Consider the following 18,401-nt stretch of genomic DNA (forward strand, 5'->3'; position numbering starts at 1 on the left):
TGCTTCTGTGTGAGAGTTTGTCTGTATAGCTTTGCTTTCACCATTTGTCCTAGGGTTCTGTCCATCCGTTTTTTTGTTGTTGTTGTTTTTTACTTAAAAAAATTTTTTTTCTTAATAATTATTTTTTATTTTAATAACTTTATTTTATTTTATCTTACTTTATTTTATTTTATCCTCTTTCTTTCTTTCTTTCTATTTTTTCTCCCTTTTATTCTGGGCCGTGTGGATGAAAGACTCTTGGTGCTCCAGCCAGGTGTCAGGGCTGTGCCTCTGACATGGGAGAGCCAACTTCAGGACACTGGTCCACAAGAAACCTCCCAGCTCAACGTAATACCAAATGGTGAAAATCTCTCAGAGATCTCCATCTCAACACCAAGACCCAGCCTCACTCAACAACCAGCAAGCTACAGTGCTGGACACCCTATGCCAAACAACTAGCAAGACAGGGACACAGCCCCATCCATTAGCACAGAGGCTGCCTAAAATCATAATAAGGCCACAGACACCCCAAAACACACCACCAGACGTGGACCTGCCCACCAGAAAGACAAGATCCAGCCTCATCCACCAGAACACAGGCACTAGTCCCCTCCACCAGGAAGCCTACACAACCCACTGAACCAACCTTAGCCACTGGGGACAGATACCAAAAACAATAGGAACTACGAACCTCCAGCCTGCAAAAAGGAGACCCCAAACACAGTAAGATAAGCAAAATGACAGAAAAACACACAGCAGATGAAGGAGCAAGGTAAAAACACACCAGACCTAACAAATGAAGAGGAAATAGGCAGTCTACCTGAAAAAGAATTCAGAATAATGATAGTAAAGATGATCCAAAATCTTGGAAATAGAATAGGCAAAATGCAAGAAACATTTAACAAGGACCTAGAAGAACTAAAGAGGAACCAAGCAACAATGAAAAACACAATAAATGAAATTAAGAATACTCTAGAAGGGATCAATAGCAGAATAACTGAGGCAGAAGAACAGATAAGTGACCTGGAAGATAAAATAGTGGAAATAACTACTGCAGAGCAGAATAAAGAAAAAAGAATGAAAAGAACTAAGGACAGTCTCAGAGACCTCTGGGACAACATTAAACACACCAACATTTGAATTATAGGGGTCCCAGAAGAAGAAGAGAAAAAGAAAGGGACTGAGAAAATATTTGAAGAGATTATAGTTGAAAACTTTCCGAATATGGTAAAGGAAATAGCTAATCAAGTCCTGGAAGCACAGAGAGCCCCATACAGGATAAATCCAAGGAGAAACACGCCAAGACAAATATTAATCAAACTATCAAAAATTAACTACAAGGAAAAAATATTAAAAGCAACAAGGGAAAAACAACAAATAACACACAAGGGAATCCCCATAAGGTTAACAGCTGATCTTTCAGCAGAAACTCTGCAAGCCAGAAGGGAGGACATATTTAAAGTGATGAAGGAGAAAACCTACAACCAAGGTTACTCTACACAGCAAGGATCTCATTCAGATTTGATGGAGAAATTAAAACCTTTACAGACAAGCAAACGCTGAGAGAGTTCAGCACCACCAAACCAGCTTTACAACAAATGCTAAAGGAACTTCTCTAGTCAAGAAACACAAGAGAAGGAAAACACCTACAATAACAAACCCAAAACATTTAAGAAAATGGGAATAGGAACATACATATCGATAATTACCTTAAATGTAAATGGATTAAGTGCTCCCACCAAAAGACACAGACTGGCTGAATGGATACAAAAACAAGACCCGTATATATGCTGTCTACAAGAGACCCACTTCAGACCTAGGGCCACATACAGACTGAAAGTGAGGGGGTGGAAAAAGATATTCCATGCAAACGGAAATCAAACAAAAGCTGGAGTAGCAGTTCTCATATCAGACAAAATAGACATTAAATTTAAGACTATTACAAGAGACAAAAAAGGACACTACATAATGATCAAGGGATCGATCCAAGAAGAAGATATAACAATTGTAAATATTTATGCACCCAACATAGGAGCACCTCAATACATAAGACAAATACTAACAGCCATAAAAGGGGAAATCGACAGTAACACAATCATAGTAGGGGACTTTAACACCCCACTTTCACCAATGGACAGATCATCCAAAATGAAAATAAATAAGAAAACACAAGCTTTAAATGATACATTAAACAAGATGGACTTAATTGATATTTATAGGACATTCCACCCAAAAACAACAGAATACACATTTTTCTCAAGTGCTCATGGAACATTCTCCAGGATAGATCATATCTTGGGTCACAAATCAAGCCTTGGTAAATGTAAAAAAATTGAAATCGTATCAAATATCTTTTCCGACCACAACACTATGAGAATAGATATCAATTACAGGAAAAGATCTGTAAAAAGTACAAACACATGGAGGCTAAACAATACACTACTTAATATCCAACAGATCACTGAAGAAATCAAAGGGGAAATAAAAAAATACCTAAAAACAAATGTCAATGGAGACACAATGACCCAAAACCTATGGGATGCAGCAAAAGCAGTTCTAAGAGGGAAGTTTATAGCAATACATTCCTACCTGAAGAAACAGGAAACATCTCAAGTAAACAACCTAACTTTGCACCTAAAGCAGTTACAGAAAGAAGAACAAAAAAACCCCAAAGTTAGCAGAAGGAAAGAAATCATAAAGATCAGATCAGAAATAAATGAAAAAGAAATGAAGGAAATGATAGCAAAGATCAATAAAACTAAAAGCTGGTTCTTTGAGAAGATAAACAAAATTGATAAACCATTAGCCAGACTCATCAAGAAAAAAGGGGAGAAGACTCAAATCAATAGAATTAGAAATGAAAAAGGAGAAGTAACAAATGACACTGCAGAAATACAAACGATCATGAGAGATTACTACAAGCAACTCTTTGCCAATAAAATGGACAACCTGGAAGAAATGGACAAATTCTTAGAAATACACAACCTGCCAAGACTGAACCAGGAAGAAATAGAAAATATGAACAGGCCAATCACAAGCACTGAAATTGAAACTGTGATTAAAAACCTTCCAACAAACAAAAGCCCAGGACCAGATGGCTTTACAGGTGAATTCTATCAAACATTTAGAGAAGAGCTAACATCTATCCTTCTCAAACTCTTCCAAAATATAGCAGAGGGAGGAACACTCCCAAACTCATTCTACGAGGCCACCATCACCCTGATACCAAAACCAGACAAAGATGTCACAAATAAAGAAAACTACAGGCCAATATACTGATGAACATAGATGCAAAAATCCTCAACAAAATACTAGCAAACAGAATCCAACAGCACATTAAAAGGATCATACACCATGATCAAGTGGGGTTTATTCCAGGAATGCAATGATTCTTCAATATACGCAAATCAATCAATGTGATACATCATATTAACAAATTGAAGGAGAAAAACCATATGATCATCTCAATAGATGCAGAGAAAGCTTTTGACAAAATTCAACACCCATTTATGATAAAAGCCCTGCAGAAAGTAGGCATAGAAGGAACTTGCCTCAACATAGTAAAGGCCATATATGACAAACCCACAGCCAACATCGTCCTCAATGATGAAAAACTGAAACCATTTCCACTAAGATCAGGAACAAGACAACGTTGCCTACTCTCACCACTATTATTCAACATAGTTTTGGAAGTTTTAGCCACAGCAATCAGAGAAGAAATAAAAGGAATCCAAATCGGAAAAGAAGTAAAGCTGTCATTGTTTGCAGATGACATGATACTATACATAGAGAATCCTAAAGATGCTACCAGAAAACTACTAGAGCTAATCAATGAATTTGGTAAAGTAGCAGGATACAAAATTAATGCACAGAAATCTCTTGCATTCCTATACACTAATGATGAAAAATCTGAAAGTGAAATTAAGAAAACATTCCCATTTACCACTGCAACAAAAAGAATAGAATATCTAGGAATAAACCTACCTAAGGAGACAAAAGACCTGTATGCAGAAAACTGTAAGACACTGATGAAAGAAATTAAAGATGATACACATAGATGGAGAGATATACCATGTTCTTGGATTGGAAGGATCAACATTGTGAAAATGACTCTACTACCCAAAGCAATCTACAGATTCAATGCAATCCCTATCAAACTACCACTGGCATTTTTCACAGAACTAGAACAAAAAAGTTCACAATTTGTATGGAAACACAAAAGACCCCGAATAGCCAAAGCAATCTTGAGAAAGAAAAATGGAGCTGGAGGAACCAGGCTCCCTGACTTCAGACTATACTACAAAGCTACAGTAATGAAGACAGTGTGGTACTGGCGCAAAAACAGAAATATAGATCAGTGGAACAGTATAGAAAGCCCACAGATAAACCCACGCACATATGGTCACCTTATCTTTGATAAAGGAGGCAAGCATATACAATGGAGAAAAGACAGCCTCTTCAATAAGTGGTGCTGGGAAAACTGGACAGGTACGTGTAAAAGTATGAAATTAGAACACTCCCTAACACCATACACAAAAATAAACTCAAAATGGATTAAAGACCTAAATGTAAGGCCAGACACTATAAAACTCTTAGAGGAAAACATAGGCAGAACACTCTATGACATACATCACAGCAAGATCCTTTTTGACCCAGCTCCTAGAGAAATGGAAATAAAAACAAAAATAAACAAATGGGACCTAATGAAACTTAAAAGCATTTGCACAGCAAAGGAAACCATAAAGAAGAACATAAGACAACCCTCAGAATGGGAGAAAATATTTGCAAATGAAGCAACTGACAAAGGATTAATCTCCAAAATTTACAAGCAGCTCATGCAGCTCAATAACAAAAAAACAAACAACCCAATCCAAAAATGGGCAGAAGACCTAAACAGACATTTCTCCAAAGAAGATATACAGACTGCCAACAAACACATGAAAGAATGCTCAACATTATTAATCATTAGAGGAATGCAAATCAAAACTACAATGAGATATCATCTCACACCGGTCAGAATGGCCATCATCAAAAAATCTACGAACAATAAATGCTGGTGAGGGTGTGGAGAAAAGGGAACCCTCTTGCACTGTTGGTGGGAATGTAAATTGATACAGCCACTATGGAGAACAGTATGGAGGTTCCTTAAAAAACTAAAAATAGAACTACCATACGACCCAGCAATCCCACTACTGGACATATACCCTGAGAAAACCATAATTCAAAAAGAATCATGTACCAAAATGTTCATTGCAGCTCTATTTACAATAGCCAGGACACGGAAGCAACCTAAGTGTCCATCATCAGATGAATGGATAAAGAAGATGTGGCACATATATACAATGGAATATTACTCAGCCATAAAAAGAAACGAAATGGAGGTATTTGTAGTGAGGTGGATGGACCTAGAGTCTGTCATACAGAGTGAAGTAAGTCAGAAAGAGAAAAACAAATACTGTATGCTAACACATATATATGGAATCTAAAGGAAAAAAAAAAAGGTCATGAAGAACCCAATGGTAAGACGGGAATAAAGACACAGACCTACTAGAGAATGGACTTGAGGATATGGGGACGGGGAAGGGTAAGCTGGGACAAAGTGAGAGAGTGGCATGGACATATATACACTACCAAACGTAAAATAGATAGCTAGTGGGAAGCAGCCGCATAGCACAGGGAGATCAGCTCGGTGCTTTGTGATCACCTAGAGGGGTGGGATAGGGAGGGTGGGAGGGAGGGAGGGAGATGCAAGAGGGAAGAGATATAGGAACATATGTATATGTATAACTGATTCACTTTGTTATAAATCAGAAACTAACACACAATTGTAAAGCAATTATACTCCAATAAAGATGTTTAAAAAAAAAGTCAAGAATAAAAAAGAATATATAAGCAAAACTATATAAACCTTTAAAGTCTACACTGTAGTTTTATTTAAATTGTATATTCAATTCTGTGCCAATACATGCTTACTTCTCAATAAAATTGATAATATTCTATGAAAAGATAACTTACTAACAATGCCTTTAAAAATGTAGAAAAGCTGAATAAATGAATACAAATTTTTAAACATGTCTAAAATTTATTGCACAAAATAGTACTGGGGACACATAACTGTAGTATAAATTCCTTCAAACTTTCAAGGGACAGAAAACCCATAGCTGGGCTTCCCTGGTGGCGTAGTGGTTGAGAGTCCGCCTGCCAACGCAGGGGACACGGGTTCGAACCCTGGCCCGGGAAGATCCCACATGCCGCGGAGCACCTAAGCCCGTGTGCCACAACTACTGAGCCTGTGCGCCACAACTACTGAGCCCATGTGCCACATCTACTGAAGCCCACGTGCCTAGAGCCCCTGCTCCACAGCAAGAGAAGCTACCGCAATGAGAAGCCCGCGCACCACAACAAAGAGTAGCCCCCGCTCACTGCAGCTAGAGAAAGCCCGCGCACAGCAACAAAGACCCAACGCAGCCAAAAATAAATAAATTAATTAATTAATTAAAAAAAAAAAGAAAGAAAACCCATAACTATGTAAACTGTTCCAGAGCCTTAAAATAGGTGGAAAGCTTTTCAATGCACATTATGAGGTGAGAAAAATGTGGATTTCAAACCCTTAGAAAGTCTACATACACACCCACACAAGCATCCTCAATTAGGAATGTTGCTGCAGGCAGATAGAAAAGGATTGATAGATTTGTCTACCTGAAAATAAGCATTTCTACCAAAAGAAAAAGTAAATAAAGACTGCAAAAAAAATTTGCAGCATGAGACTCCAATGTAAATATTCCTAATACTTAAAAAGATGAGCTTCCCAAAATAAAAATTAGAAAGGACAAAAATAGACAATTAACAACAATAAATTGACTGTATGCATATAAACATTTCTAAACTCATCAATTATCAAAGAAAAATTATTTTAAATACAGCATTTTTCCCATCTAAGTTTGGCAAATGTTTTAAAGTTTAACCCGTGTTGTTAAAGGTGCAGATACCTTCATACAATTCAAATGTAAACTGACATTTTTTTTCTGAAGAGCAGCTGGTCGAGATGTACTGAGAGTTTTATCAACTTCAGACCCAGTCATTAATTCCATGCCCTGAATTTATGTTAAAGAGATAACCAGAGTTTTATATAAATACAAAGATTTGTATATAGGGATGTTCATGTCAGTGATAGTTTTAAGAGTGGAAGGAAAACTTGGCTAAATACACAGCATTAGAGGATTGTCTAAACACATTTCGGGCAGTCATGTTTCTGAAACACCTCTAATAGCAAAGAAACATGCTTGTGATTTAGTGAAATGATTTTTATGAAGGCTAAAAAATTGTATATAGTATTGCAGATAAAAGTTTTTCTCTTCTATAAGAGAATTTGAACTTCCCTTAGTTTTCTAGCTCTGTTTCCTTAGAAAAAGATATGTATCAGCTATGTTACTAGGCAAAATTAACCCGATTGGTGAACTGCATCTGGACCCAGAGAACTATAATTACCTGAAAAGGTGCCATGCTGTGACTTCCAAGTACAGTGACTCTGGACACTTGGCAGGTCCAATGTGGGAACTTGGAAGCTGTGTCTATGGAGTTTCTATACCATATATTGACTCCTATAGGACATGATGTGTCTTTTAAGCTGGTGGCTCCTGCATCCTCTGATATGTCTGCAGTCTCCTTGCACCTGAGCTGTGCTGGACCACTGCAAGGGCATGTGCTAAAGAGGAGCATGTGATGCTGCCCTATTGGCAAGCTGTTGTTCCTCCCAAGTGGACCAGTGCCAAGTGAAGCATGTGGCTGTCTGTGGGTCTGAATATTTAATAGACCCTAACAAGACACCATGTGTGTTACAAGTATAATCCCAAATTTATAATTACACATAAAAGACTAGTAAGAAATAAACTAAAAATGTATAGCTGTTATCTCTGAGTGCTAATGGTACAGTCTTTTTTCTTCTGTTATATATATATATATATATATATATATATATATATATATATGTTTAAATTCTACATCAATGCAGTATTTTTGAATTGAAAGATATATTTTTAAAACATTCCAGTTCTTCTGACATAATTATGAAATGACCAATCTTTAATAAGACTTGAAAAATAATAATTCTAATCAACAAAAACACACATGGCCAAAAAACAAAACAGAACTTTATGATGAATTTTCTCTTCTCTTTGGGTAAAAATGATAGATCTTTCATTCTAAGATTTTCAGCAAAAACTCTTCTCCCGCCTACAAATTTTGATCACATATCTTCCACCAGTTCCTTTTCCCCAAAGGACACAAACTGACATGGGGTCAAATGCTCTGATGGGAAGCCATGGGGATATGGCCAATGGATTAGTGAACTGAGTATTAAGGACCTACAGTTCTACTCTAGTTTTCAAGTATGGAACCCTGATTCAGCCGTTCCATTCCTTTGCTTCTCTGGGTGAAAAATGTGACCAATAATGATGGCAGGCCTCCAAGATATGTGCTGAGGAATATTCCATAAATGATGATGGCAAGAATAACATCTTTTAATTTAGTTGTACTCTGCAGTCCTTGCCTACTTTATCCTCACAGCATACCAGTGAAATAGAAAAGAGACATCCCAAAGAACATAGAGAAAGTTTGTGGTCCGATTCCCTTCATTTTTGACTCTGAGTCTGTTAGTTATTCAGGGGGCCAGTTGTTAGCTACGTTACTTGTAACTTGAGACTTAGCTACATTAAATGATTTGCTGAAGGTCGCAGTTAGTTCTGTATGTAATTGGACAGTTACCCACCCATTTGGTTCTACTTTTATTTTCCTCCCGAATGAGGGGCATTGCTAGGAGCCAGCGCTGATTACAGCTGATGGGTTAACGGCAGAGAGCTGAGTGACCTTGAAACCCTGCTGTGGTGCTTGATCTTTCCCCCAAGACCTGAAAACAAGTGAGCAGCGGCAGGACAGAGGGCAGAACTCCCCTGATGCTCAGGGACATCTCCTGGGAGCAAGGAGCCATGTTTACTTCTGCCCCTTCCTGGAGAGATACGGTGTATCCTAGAGCAGTCTTTTATGGGCCACTTGCACACAGATCCCGAGTGCCTAGCTCAGCACGCCCCCTGCCCCTGCGTGTGCATCCTTCATTATCCTCACACTGCGGTCATCCTGTCTCAGGCCTGATCTGTCAGGAGAGGGAGGGATCCCAGTTGTGGCTTTGCCCCCGGGAATTGTGTGACCTCTGATAAGGCATGTTCCCTCTTTGGGTTCGATTTCTCATCCATAAAAGGTGGGGTTGGGCCAAATGATCTTCAAGATCTTTCTGGTTCTAATATTCCTTGAGAGATGAAACAAGAACCTTCTAATTGGAAGACTCCAAATGTCAGATTCCCAACTCCCTACGCTCTCTTGACTTTCTTTCAGGAGTTCAATCTGTGCCTGGCCAGGTGTTTCACAGAATGGCAGTGTGTGTGTGTGTGTGTGTGTGTGTGTGTGTGTGTGTGTGTGTGTGTGTGTGTGTGTGTGTGTGTGTGTGTGTGTGTGTGTGTGTGTGTGTGTGTGTGTGTGTGTGTGTGTTTTTACTCCTTCTTAAACCCATTTCCTATTTTCCCTGTAGTAGAAAGAAGGCAAGACTCCTCGGGGGTGACTTATGTGACACAAACTAATGGCAATTCTCAAAAAAGGTAGTTCAACCTGGACTCGTCCTTGGTGTTCTGTGTATTCTCTAGCACAGGGGTCCCCAAACCCCAGGCCGCGGACCGGTATCGGTCGTCAGCCTGTTAGGAACCGGGCCGCACAGCAGGAGGTAAGCGGCAGGCAAGCTAGCGAAGCTTCATCTGCCGTTCCCCATCGCCCACATTACCACCTGAACTACCCCCCCACAACCGTGGAAAAATTGTCTTCCACAAAACCGGTCCCTGGTGCCAAAAAGGTCGGGGACCACTGCTCTAGCACATTAACCATAGAAAAAGCTAGCATCCTAAACTGCCGTGTGTCTCCAAGGATGGGCGCTGCTTGCAGGGACACACAAGAAAGGCATGAGGGAAAAGACTGCCGTGGGTTTGACCTGTCATTTCCTATTTCTCCTTTTGTGCTTCGCTGTCAGAAAGAATCAGCATCATGTTGAGGCAAGGCCACACAGGAGAAAGCTGTACGGGGACTTAGGAAAGGTTAGAGCTTGGGGGATTTATTGTGTCCAGAACCATTTAGCCAAAAGTGTTGGCCCACACTTCCAGGAAACCTGCAGGGTGCATTCTGACCAACGTGGAAACCCTGGCTAACAACTGCCTCAGGCCCCCTGAATAAACTCACAGACTCAGAGTCAAAGGCAGAGAGCCTGTTTGGATAAGAGGATTTAACCCAGTGGAGAATCTGATTTACCCTTACTTTATCTCAGCCCCAGCACCACAGGCATGAGAAAATAGCTAGTAAACCTTTTTTTGGCCTCACAACAAAGTGATGGGAGTATTTAGAACTGAAGCAGCAGAACGTTTGACGCCCAGCCTGAGAGAATTGACACAGCTCACAGTTTGTGTGCAAGTGTGCATGTGCACACACACAAGACTCATCTAGAATTTCCTGGGAGAGGAAGAGACAAGCATAATTTGATAGAAAGGCGCAATCTGGAGGAAACTGCAACTCTTCACCTGGGGGTTTCTGGGCCATAAGCTCTTGCAGTGAATACAAAAGCTCAATGCACAGTGTGAATCAGAGTGGGCCCTGGGTAAATGCACATCTGTTGCCTGGCTGGCGAGGGACGCAGCTGCCAGAGCAAAGGAGACAGTGTGGGTGCCTGTACTGAATAACCTCATCTGTTGAAACCCCTTTTTAACACTTTATCATTCACATCTTTTTCCCTTTTGTACATTATCTCATGACTTTTTTTTTTTTTTTTTTTACCGTGAACACATTTTCTTTGTTGCAAATGTACTTAGTCATTACAATTTACTTTTTTTTCTGGGAAAGGGTTATAGATAGCCTCATTAATTGTTGTGGATTTTTTTTTTAAAACGTTGAAGAAAAATATCCATTTCCCTATTTACTATCCATGTGGCAGATGAGTGCTCCAAATTCCTTTACAGATTATTTTTTTCCTTAGCATCGTCCCATGGAGAGACTTGCTTACCACCTTTGAGATGCCCCTTTTAAGGATTGGTGAATAGATGATTGTGTTAGGAGCTTTGATAATTTGTTTCTTGAAAAGACTACTGTTTGCCTAAAATTATGTGATGGTCAGTTTACTTGGTGATCACAATGCATTTTACTTTTTGTTAAGAGCAGTATTTTAGCTAACTCATTTTAAATTCCCATTTCTCTTGCATCCACCGTCCAGAAAGAAAAAAAAAAAAGGCTCAAGAGAATACCCTGCTTTGGAAATGTAGCGTCCCACCTTGGTGTTGCATTATATAGCAAGTGTCAACTTAAAAGCGTTTTGAATGGGTAGATGCCACCCCTGGATTAAGACCAGTAATGACACTCCAATCCACAAAACATTTACTATCTGAGTTGCTGAATGATTTCCAAAATGCCACGTGGCCTTGATTCTATTGAAGCGTTCAGCTTTGAGAGGCATAGGAAGTGTCTAGAGCTGAATTCCTTTACTTACACTTAGGTGTGAAAAAGCAGAAGTCAAGAGTTCTTGAACCAAGCACAGCTCGGCAGGTCAGAGGACCAGAACCTCTCTGCAGATCTGGGCTGTCACCGGCACTCATCAGCAAAGATGAAAGCAGAGCATTTAGACGTCGGCAGCCAGGACTGGCTGCATAGTCTGTACATTTAAAATCCCCTGGGTCACTTTTAAACAAAATCTATGGCAAAAACCATGCCTGCCTTTCTTGGAAATGCTCACGAGTAAAGAATCTTCCCAAGGAGGATATTGGAAGCATCCAAAAATCCCTGGGACTGAAAGCTCTGAAGCTACTTAGACATTAATATTGAGAAGTATGCAAAGAACCCTCTCCTCTCCCTCAGAGCATGACACACAGAAATCCAGGGAGGAGCTACCAGCCTCTGCTGTCCTTAGGCGCACAGGTAACAGAGGTATCAGGCAATGTGATGACTCTGGAGCAGGCTGTGTCCGCTTTGCTTTTAGGGAAGATTACTTGGTGAGGGCAAAGCCCCATGGGATTTTAAAAGTGAATGAAGGCTGAAGGAAGAAGCATTGCAAGAAACTACACTGGCCCTGGAGAGCTTAACCAACAGGAGAGAGATTAAAGCCCAATTACATGATTTCAGTTCCCTTAATTAGCCCTCTCGTCAGTTGCTATCATAAAGGCAAAGATGTTGGAGCTGGAAAAGCAACTTAAAGGTCTCCTAGTCCAACAGATAAGAAACTGACAGATGAGAAACTAGGCCCAGAGAGGTCAAGCAAGTGGTCCAAGACCGAACATCTGGTTAGGGGCAGAGCAGAGCTAGAATCACACCATGTTTTCTTAATCCAGGACAATTTTTCAAGCAATTTCAATACACATTCTTGCCTAGACCGTCCAGTAAGTGAAAGCAACAAACACTCTTTGAGCACCTATAGATGTTTTGACATACATTTTCTAATACTCTCAATAATTTTCTCATATAGTTATTACCCTCATGTTCAAAGTCATGAAAAAACGAAAAACAGAAGCTCAGAAAGGTTCAGTTACCTGCCCAAAGTCACACATCAAGAAGGGAGGGAGCTGAGATTTCAACTCAACAGCCCACATTCAAGAAACAGCAATGACTCTGATATTGCCAAGTACCAGAGCTACAACTAGCATATGTGTGAACCCAAAATATATATTCCAGGAATTCTAGACACCCTTTATGATGACAGCCACATAGAACATGCAGTGAGTCCCCCTTACAATATGAAATTATAATACATCTTCCAGTGACTTTTTCTGCAGATTTTATATTTTGAAATCTGAACACTATCCCCTAAATATTTTGCATTTATATCACTTATTTATGACTTATCAGATCTCCTTTAAAGATTGTAAAGAAGTGAAGTCTGCAAGATAACACACCAAACTGATGTATTATATTCCAGGGTTATTTGTTTATTTGCCATTTGGGTTTCCATATTTGAAAGACAAATTTATCGAGTTATCCTCACTAAAAGTATATTTACTGTTATCTAAGTGTCTTAGGTCATGTCACTTGTGATTGTAGCCAGCATAGCTGGGGGATGAGAGATGCACCAATGGAATTCACTTGCTGTTTGTTCATGGCCAGGTCTAGAGTCTGGCCTTGATCATTTCTCACCAGAGGGTATGCTCATTTGCTATGAGTGATAGGATGCTTGTTAGCCAACAATTTGAAAGGCCATAATAGGCAGGACAGCCAGGGCCGAACACATGGAGAGTCCCACATGTCCCAGCTGCTCTCTGAAAAGAGTGGTGGATAGAGGCAGAGTGTGTGTGGCAAAGATACAGATGGAGGAACCCAACCATTGCCAGAACCAGAGTCATAAATCTGCCAGTGTGTAGACGGCTTCCAACATCAGCTGGGGCCAGGCAGGAAAGAAAAGAGACCCCTACCTTTATCAAGCAGAATCTTCCCCTCTCTCTCCAAGCAGAATCAGGACCTGTATGAGACCATGGAACCCAGTGGATGGAGAAATAGCACCCTGTGTGTGATCAGAGAAACGCAGTGAAATGAACACCAAGAAGCCCATTCACTGAGATCTAAGAGCTGGATTATTTTATCAGAGACCTTTACGTCCATTGCAGTCTGAAATGGATGGACCAGGAATCCTGTCCTACCTTGAAGTTATAAAATGACCCCCTTCCTCCCTTTCTTTCTTCCTTCCTTCTTTATGTAAACATTATTACTTAATATACTCAAAGTATTATGTCGGTAATTAGATATATAGGTTAGCATATATCCTTGCTCTGAGTTTTTTCTTTTGTATTTCATACCTCAATTGTGATTTGAATATTGTTGACCAATAGTATCAATTCTTGTTTTTTGTTTGTTTGTTGATTTTTGGTTTTTTTATTTGGCTGCGGGGATCTTTTAGTTGCAGCATGCGGGATCTAGCTCCCTGACCAGGGATCAAACCCGGGCCCCCTGCATTGGGAGCATGGAGTCTTAACCACTGGACCTTCAGGGAAGTCCCAATAGTATCAATTCTTATACTGCTTATCACCTTTGACATGAGAGTCTTAGGACATTTTACTTATGGATTTATTTGAGCCCCATACCCTTTTCACAAGTTTTGTTTGGTATGCCTTGGAGTGATTTTGTTTAGATCTGTGTGTATGTGTGCACATGTGTATTTTTAACAAGAACATGTTTTGTGTAGATTTTCTCTCACATTTTCTTGCTTTTTTGCCTCTTGTGTGAGTAGTGACAACCTTCACTAAATGGAGAATTTCTAGAATTTTCTTCTCTCTTTCTTATAGAGTAAGGATGTTTTGGGCTTCTGAAATGGCTGAGGCAAGCAATGCTTATTTCTTTTCTTATTCCTATGTGTTTACCACTCTCCATCCCATTTCCCTGCTTTACTTTTTAATCATGTCATTTCACAACATTACATGATATACTTACTAGTTTATTTGTTTGTGGTCTCCCCCACTATTCTCTGTTCACTGCTACGTCTCCCATGCTAGAACAATTCCTGGCAGAATGGGTGCTCCCTCTCCAAAATTGCTGAATGCAAAATGAGTATATGAGTAAATTTAGTTTAAAAGAGATACTTTACTTTGTATTAGTTAATCCTTAATTTTTTACTATATTCCTAAGCAGTACAGCAAAAATTGCATGCTTTCTGGTCCATATTGGGAATTCCCTGCAGAGAAATCTTCAGAGAAGTTAAGGTCAGAGGGTTCTACCCATACATAGATATTCTAACGATTCAGTCTTTTATTCATTCAACAAATATTGATTGAATCTACTATATACCAGTCCCTGTTCTAGTTACCACGCAAGGAAGGGCAAAAGTCTTTCCCATAAGGACATCATAGTCAAATGAAGAGGGACATACAGACAATAATTGCAATTAATTGGGTAGATGTCAGGATAGAGATCTGTGTAATATGTTGTGGGAACAATGACAAGGCAGGATCTTCCTTTTCCTGAGGGGACCTGGCAAAGTTTCTTTATAGTCTACCTCGTTAAACCTGTATTCAAAAAAACCTGCATTAATCTGATATGCTTAATTCATTCAACATTGAATAACTACTATGTACCTTACACTGGGCTATGCCCTGGGGGCATAACTGGAATAAGACATGTGGGACATCCCATAACAAGGAATAACAATGATAGTATGTAATCGTACTATCATTGTAATTTGTGATAGAAATGGAAAGGAGAAACACAAGGTAAGAGATTCACGTACAACATGAATGCCTAAGCTAGTCTGTGGGAGCAGAGAAAGCTCCCTCAAGGAAATACTATTTCATGTACCCGACTATGCATGAATTTATCCCCATCTGTTCACTAAGATAAAGAACAGTAATGCAGTGCCATCATTGCAGCGGAGACAAACAAAGCCCCTTGGCACCTTGTTTTGGCAGAGATAGGTCTAACAAGAAAAGAGGGAGGGCTGAGTTCTTGAAACTATTCAAATATTTTCACCTGATGGAGCATCAACTCATTGTTAATTCCAAAGGACATCAAGCACAAAATATTCTTAGACATACATAGACAGCACCTGCCAAGGTGATCCATGCTGGCCCATCATTTGTCTGTCTGACCCTGAACTCAGTCTTCTCCTGCCAACTTCCATCCCATTCTGACTTGCCCATAGTTCTATTTCCATTACACCATTCTATCTTGTACTTAGTGTTTAAAGCATATTGCATTTGTTTTGTTTTCTATGTTGTCAACATTAAACACAAATTCAACAAACATTTTATTGCATCACTGCTGAGTAAAAGCGTAGCAGTTAAGAGAAAGGACTCTGGAGCCAGGTTTTCCTGGCTTCAGAGCTAGGATTCGTGATGACCTTGGGCAAATTATTTAACCCCTCTACGCCTCAGGTGTCTTATCTGTACAATGGGATAACAGTACCTATTTATAGACCACCTGCTAGAGCTACTTCAGACACTGTCTGGCTGTGTGTGGCCAAGTCCCTGAGACTTTCGGGTTCCTCCCTCGTAAAAGGAAGGGGAAAACATCTGTATACGATTCCAGTTTTACTATTCTATAACTTAACTTCCATCTCTCATGTGCCATTCATGACGTTGGCATCTTGATCCATCTAAACAGATATTCTATAATGATAGGAAGAGTATAAGGCATAGGAATTCTTAAAACATTGATGAAGTTTATCTAAAACCACAAGCACACGCATAGCAAAGAAGAACAATTATAAGATCACATTCTTCTGGGGAAATATTGAAATGAGGGTTCAGAAAATAAAAGTGGCATATTATGTGGTGGGAAATGTGGACTTTGGAACCCAGTTGTACTGAATACCAGTCCCAGTGCCTCCACATGCCAGTTGTATGCTCTGGAGGGTAAGTTACTTAACTACACTGAACTTTCATTCTTCACCAGTAAAGCAAAGGTAATACTACCAACACTAGGGATTTTGTTACCATGAAAACTATTATGATAAAGTGCTTTACACCCAGTTTGCAATAGATAGTGGTAATTATTAACTTTTTATTCACTGAAGGTTCTCAGTCTTCAGTCGCGGCAGTGTCAAAGTTGGTGACAACTTCCCTCATGCCAGATCCTTATTTTAAATGGGAATACAGTGTGCTGGGTGCTATAAGCATAATGAAGAAATATAAGATATGGTCCCTGTCATCAGGAAGCTTACAATGTACACAAAGGCATTATGATTTAAATGGTAATATACGTGTATTAGTTCAAGATAACGAGAGGTGCCAATCATAAAGGTGTGACAGTCAACCAGTTCAGAGTAGGAGAATATCGATCAGGCAAATGTGTTCAAATAAAGATGGTAGTATTGCCACATAATGAAGTAATATTGCGATGGGTGCGTATAACGCCCTCCTGGGCTGTCCCAGTCATTCTGCATCATTGCAATGCACACATTCAGCTAAAAATATTCAAATCCAGCCTGAGTGAGCCTTATCATAGATTCTATTATTCAATTTATTATTTCAGCTTAGGTTTAATATAATATGACTTTAGAATTTAATATTATAGCCTGAAATCTATCTGAAATTATCAATTATTGCTTTCTCTAATACTTTTAAAGAGTTAACTGCAAATTACTATTTAACTCTCCATCTCTCCAACATGATATCTTCTAATATAATTGTGAAGCCTCAGAAGTTTTGAGTTTTTTCTTAAGCTACTGGTCTCTTTTATCAGACAGCTATCCAACTTGACAATTCTTCAACATTCCTTCTCCAGATTTTTATTGGTGAGATATCCATGTATTTCATAAAGTCAACCAGAGAATCTCTGATTGCCCAGGAGAAAACAATTCTGACCGGAGAATGCTGTTACCTGAACCCTTTACTCCGAAGGATCATAAGATTCATAGGTGAGTACAAGGGCATGTTGGACTAAGCCCTCCCTTATAGGTAAAACTTACTAAACTTACTGAAGATGAACACACTTGATAAAATAACCTAAGCTATGGAAGCATCAACTTTAAAAGCAAGAGTTGTTTTGGGGATTTTCCAGGAAGTACAGAAATTGAGCCTGATCCAGGTGCCAAGTCAAATTTTTGATCCTTAAAGTGAAGCAATACTTACTAAATTGTTTTACAAATGATTTCAACTTTGATTTTTTTTGCCTACACAATACTTATCTGAGATTCCCTTGGGACATATATTTTAATATTGACTGGATATTGCCATATACCCTTTAGCTGAGTCAGGCAAGGGGGTACAGCATCAGGAGACACCAGTAAAATGAACTAGAAATAATCAACTTTCCTGACAAAACTTTCCTATCCGGTAACTTTGTTATACAGGGAACTTTTAAAAGTATGGAAAATCTAATCCATCAGGTCTTAAAAAGAATGCCTTTCCAAAGTTGGAAAACAAATAGTTTTATTAGTGTTCATGATGAGGAATAATTAAGACATTTTCTATAACCCTCCTTCTAGGACTTTTATAAAAATCCTGAGGGTATATGGATAATGATTATAAATATGGGAATGAATGTGTATGTGAGTAAAGGTAGGAATATAGATCTCTCAGAGTTCCTACACGGTGAGTACTCAGTAAGTAGCTATTAGTGTTCTAATGAGATCCTGCAAATACCTACTGGTCAGGTGTTCATGGGAGCCAGGATAAAACTCTGAAAGTATCAAAATGGTGCTAAAACAAGCCATGATAGCATTTAGAACATATGGAACTGACAACTGAGAAAGTGAGGGCCAGAACACAGCTCCTTTGGTTATCCTTAATCCTTTTCTTCCTGTTGTAGAAAAGGGTCAAATTTCCTCAAGTCATGAGCAAATGATCATATCAAAATCAAATATGCAGTAACTTCACGCACCCCTATGTTCACAGCAGCACTATTTACAATAGCCAAGACATGAAAAC

General features: G+C 39.2%; 1 protein-coding gene and 1 long non-coding RNA gene across 10 annotated transcripts in view; one reads left to right on the top strand and one right to left on the bottom strand.

Annotated features, from left to right (window-relative positions):
• PLPPR1 (phospholipid phosphatase related 1) overlaps positions 1-18,401 on the top strand; it is a 268,878-nt gene that overhangs the window by 218,034 nt on the left and 32,443 nt on the right. For all 5 annotated transcript variants that reach the window (XM_007197076.2, XM_057549245.1, XM_007197077.2 and 2 more), the window contains exon 4: positions 17,257-17,389. In XM_007197076.2, coding sequence (XP_007197138.1) covers positions 17,257-17,389 — 133 coding nt within the window. The remainder of the gene's footprint in view (positions 1-17,256; positions 17,390-18,401) is intronic.
• LOC103005721 (uncharacterized) overlaps positions 1-18,401 on the bottom strand; it is a 103,396-nt gene that overhangs the window by 48,610 nt on the left and 36,385 nt on the right. The window lies entirely within an intron of this gene.

This window comes from Balaenoptera acutorostrata, chromosome 6 (genome assembly GCF_949987535.1).
Source record: "Balaenoptera acutorostrata chromosome 6, mBalAcu1.1, whole genome shotgun sequence".
Taxonomy (NCBI): Eukaryota; Metazoa; Chordata; class Mammalia; order Artiodactyla; family Balaenopteridae; genus Balaenoptera; species Balaenoptera acutorostrata.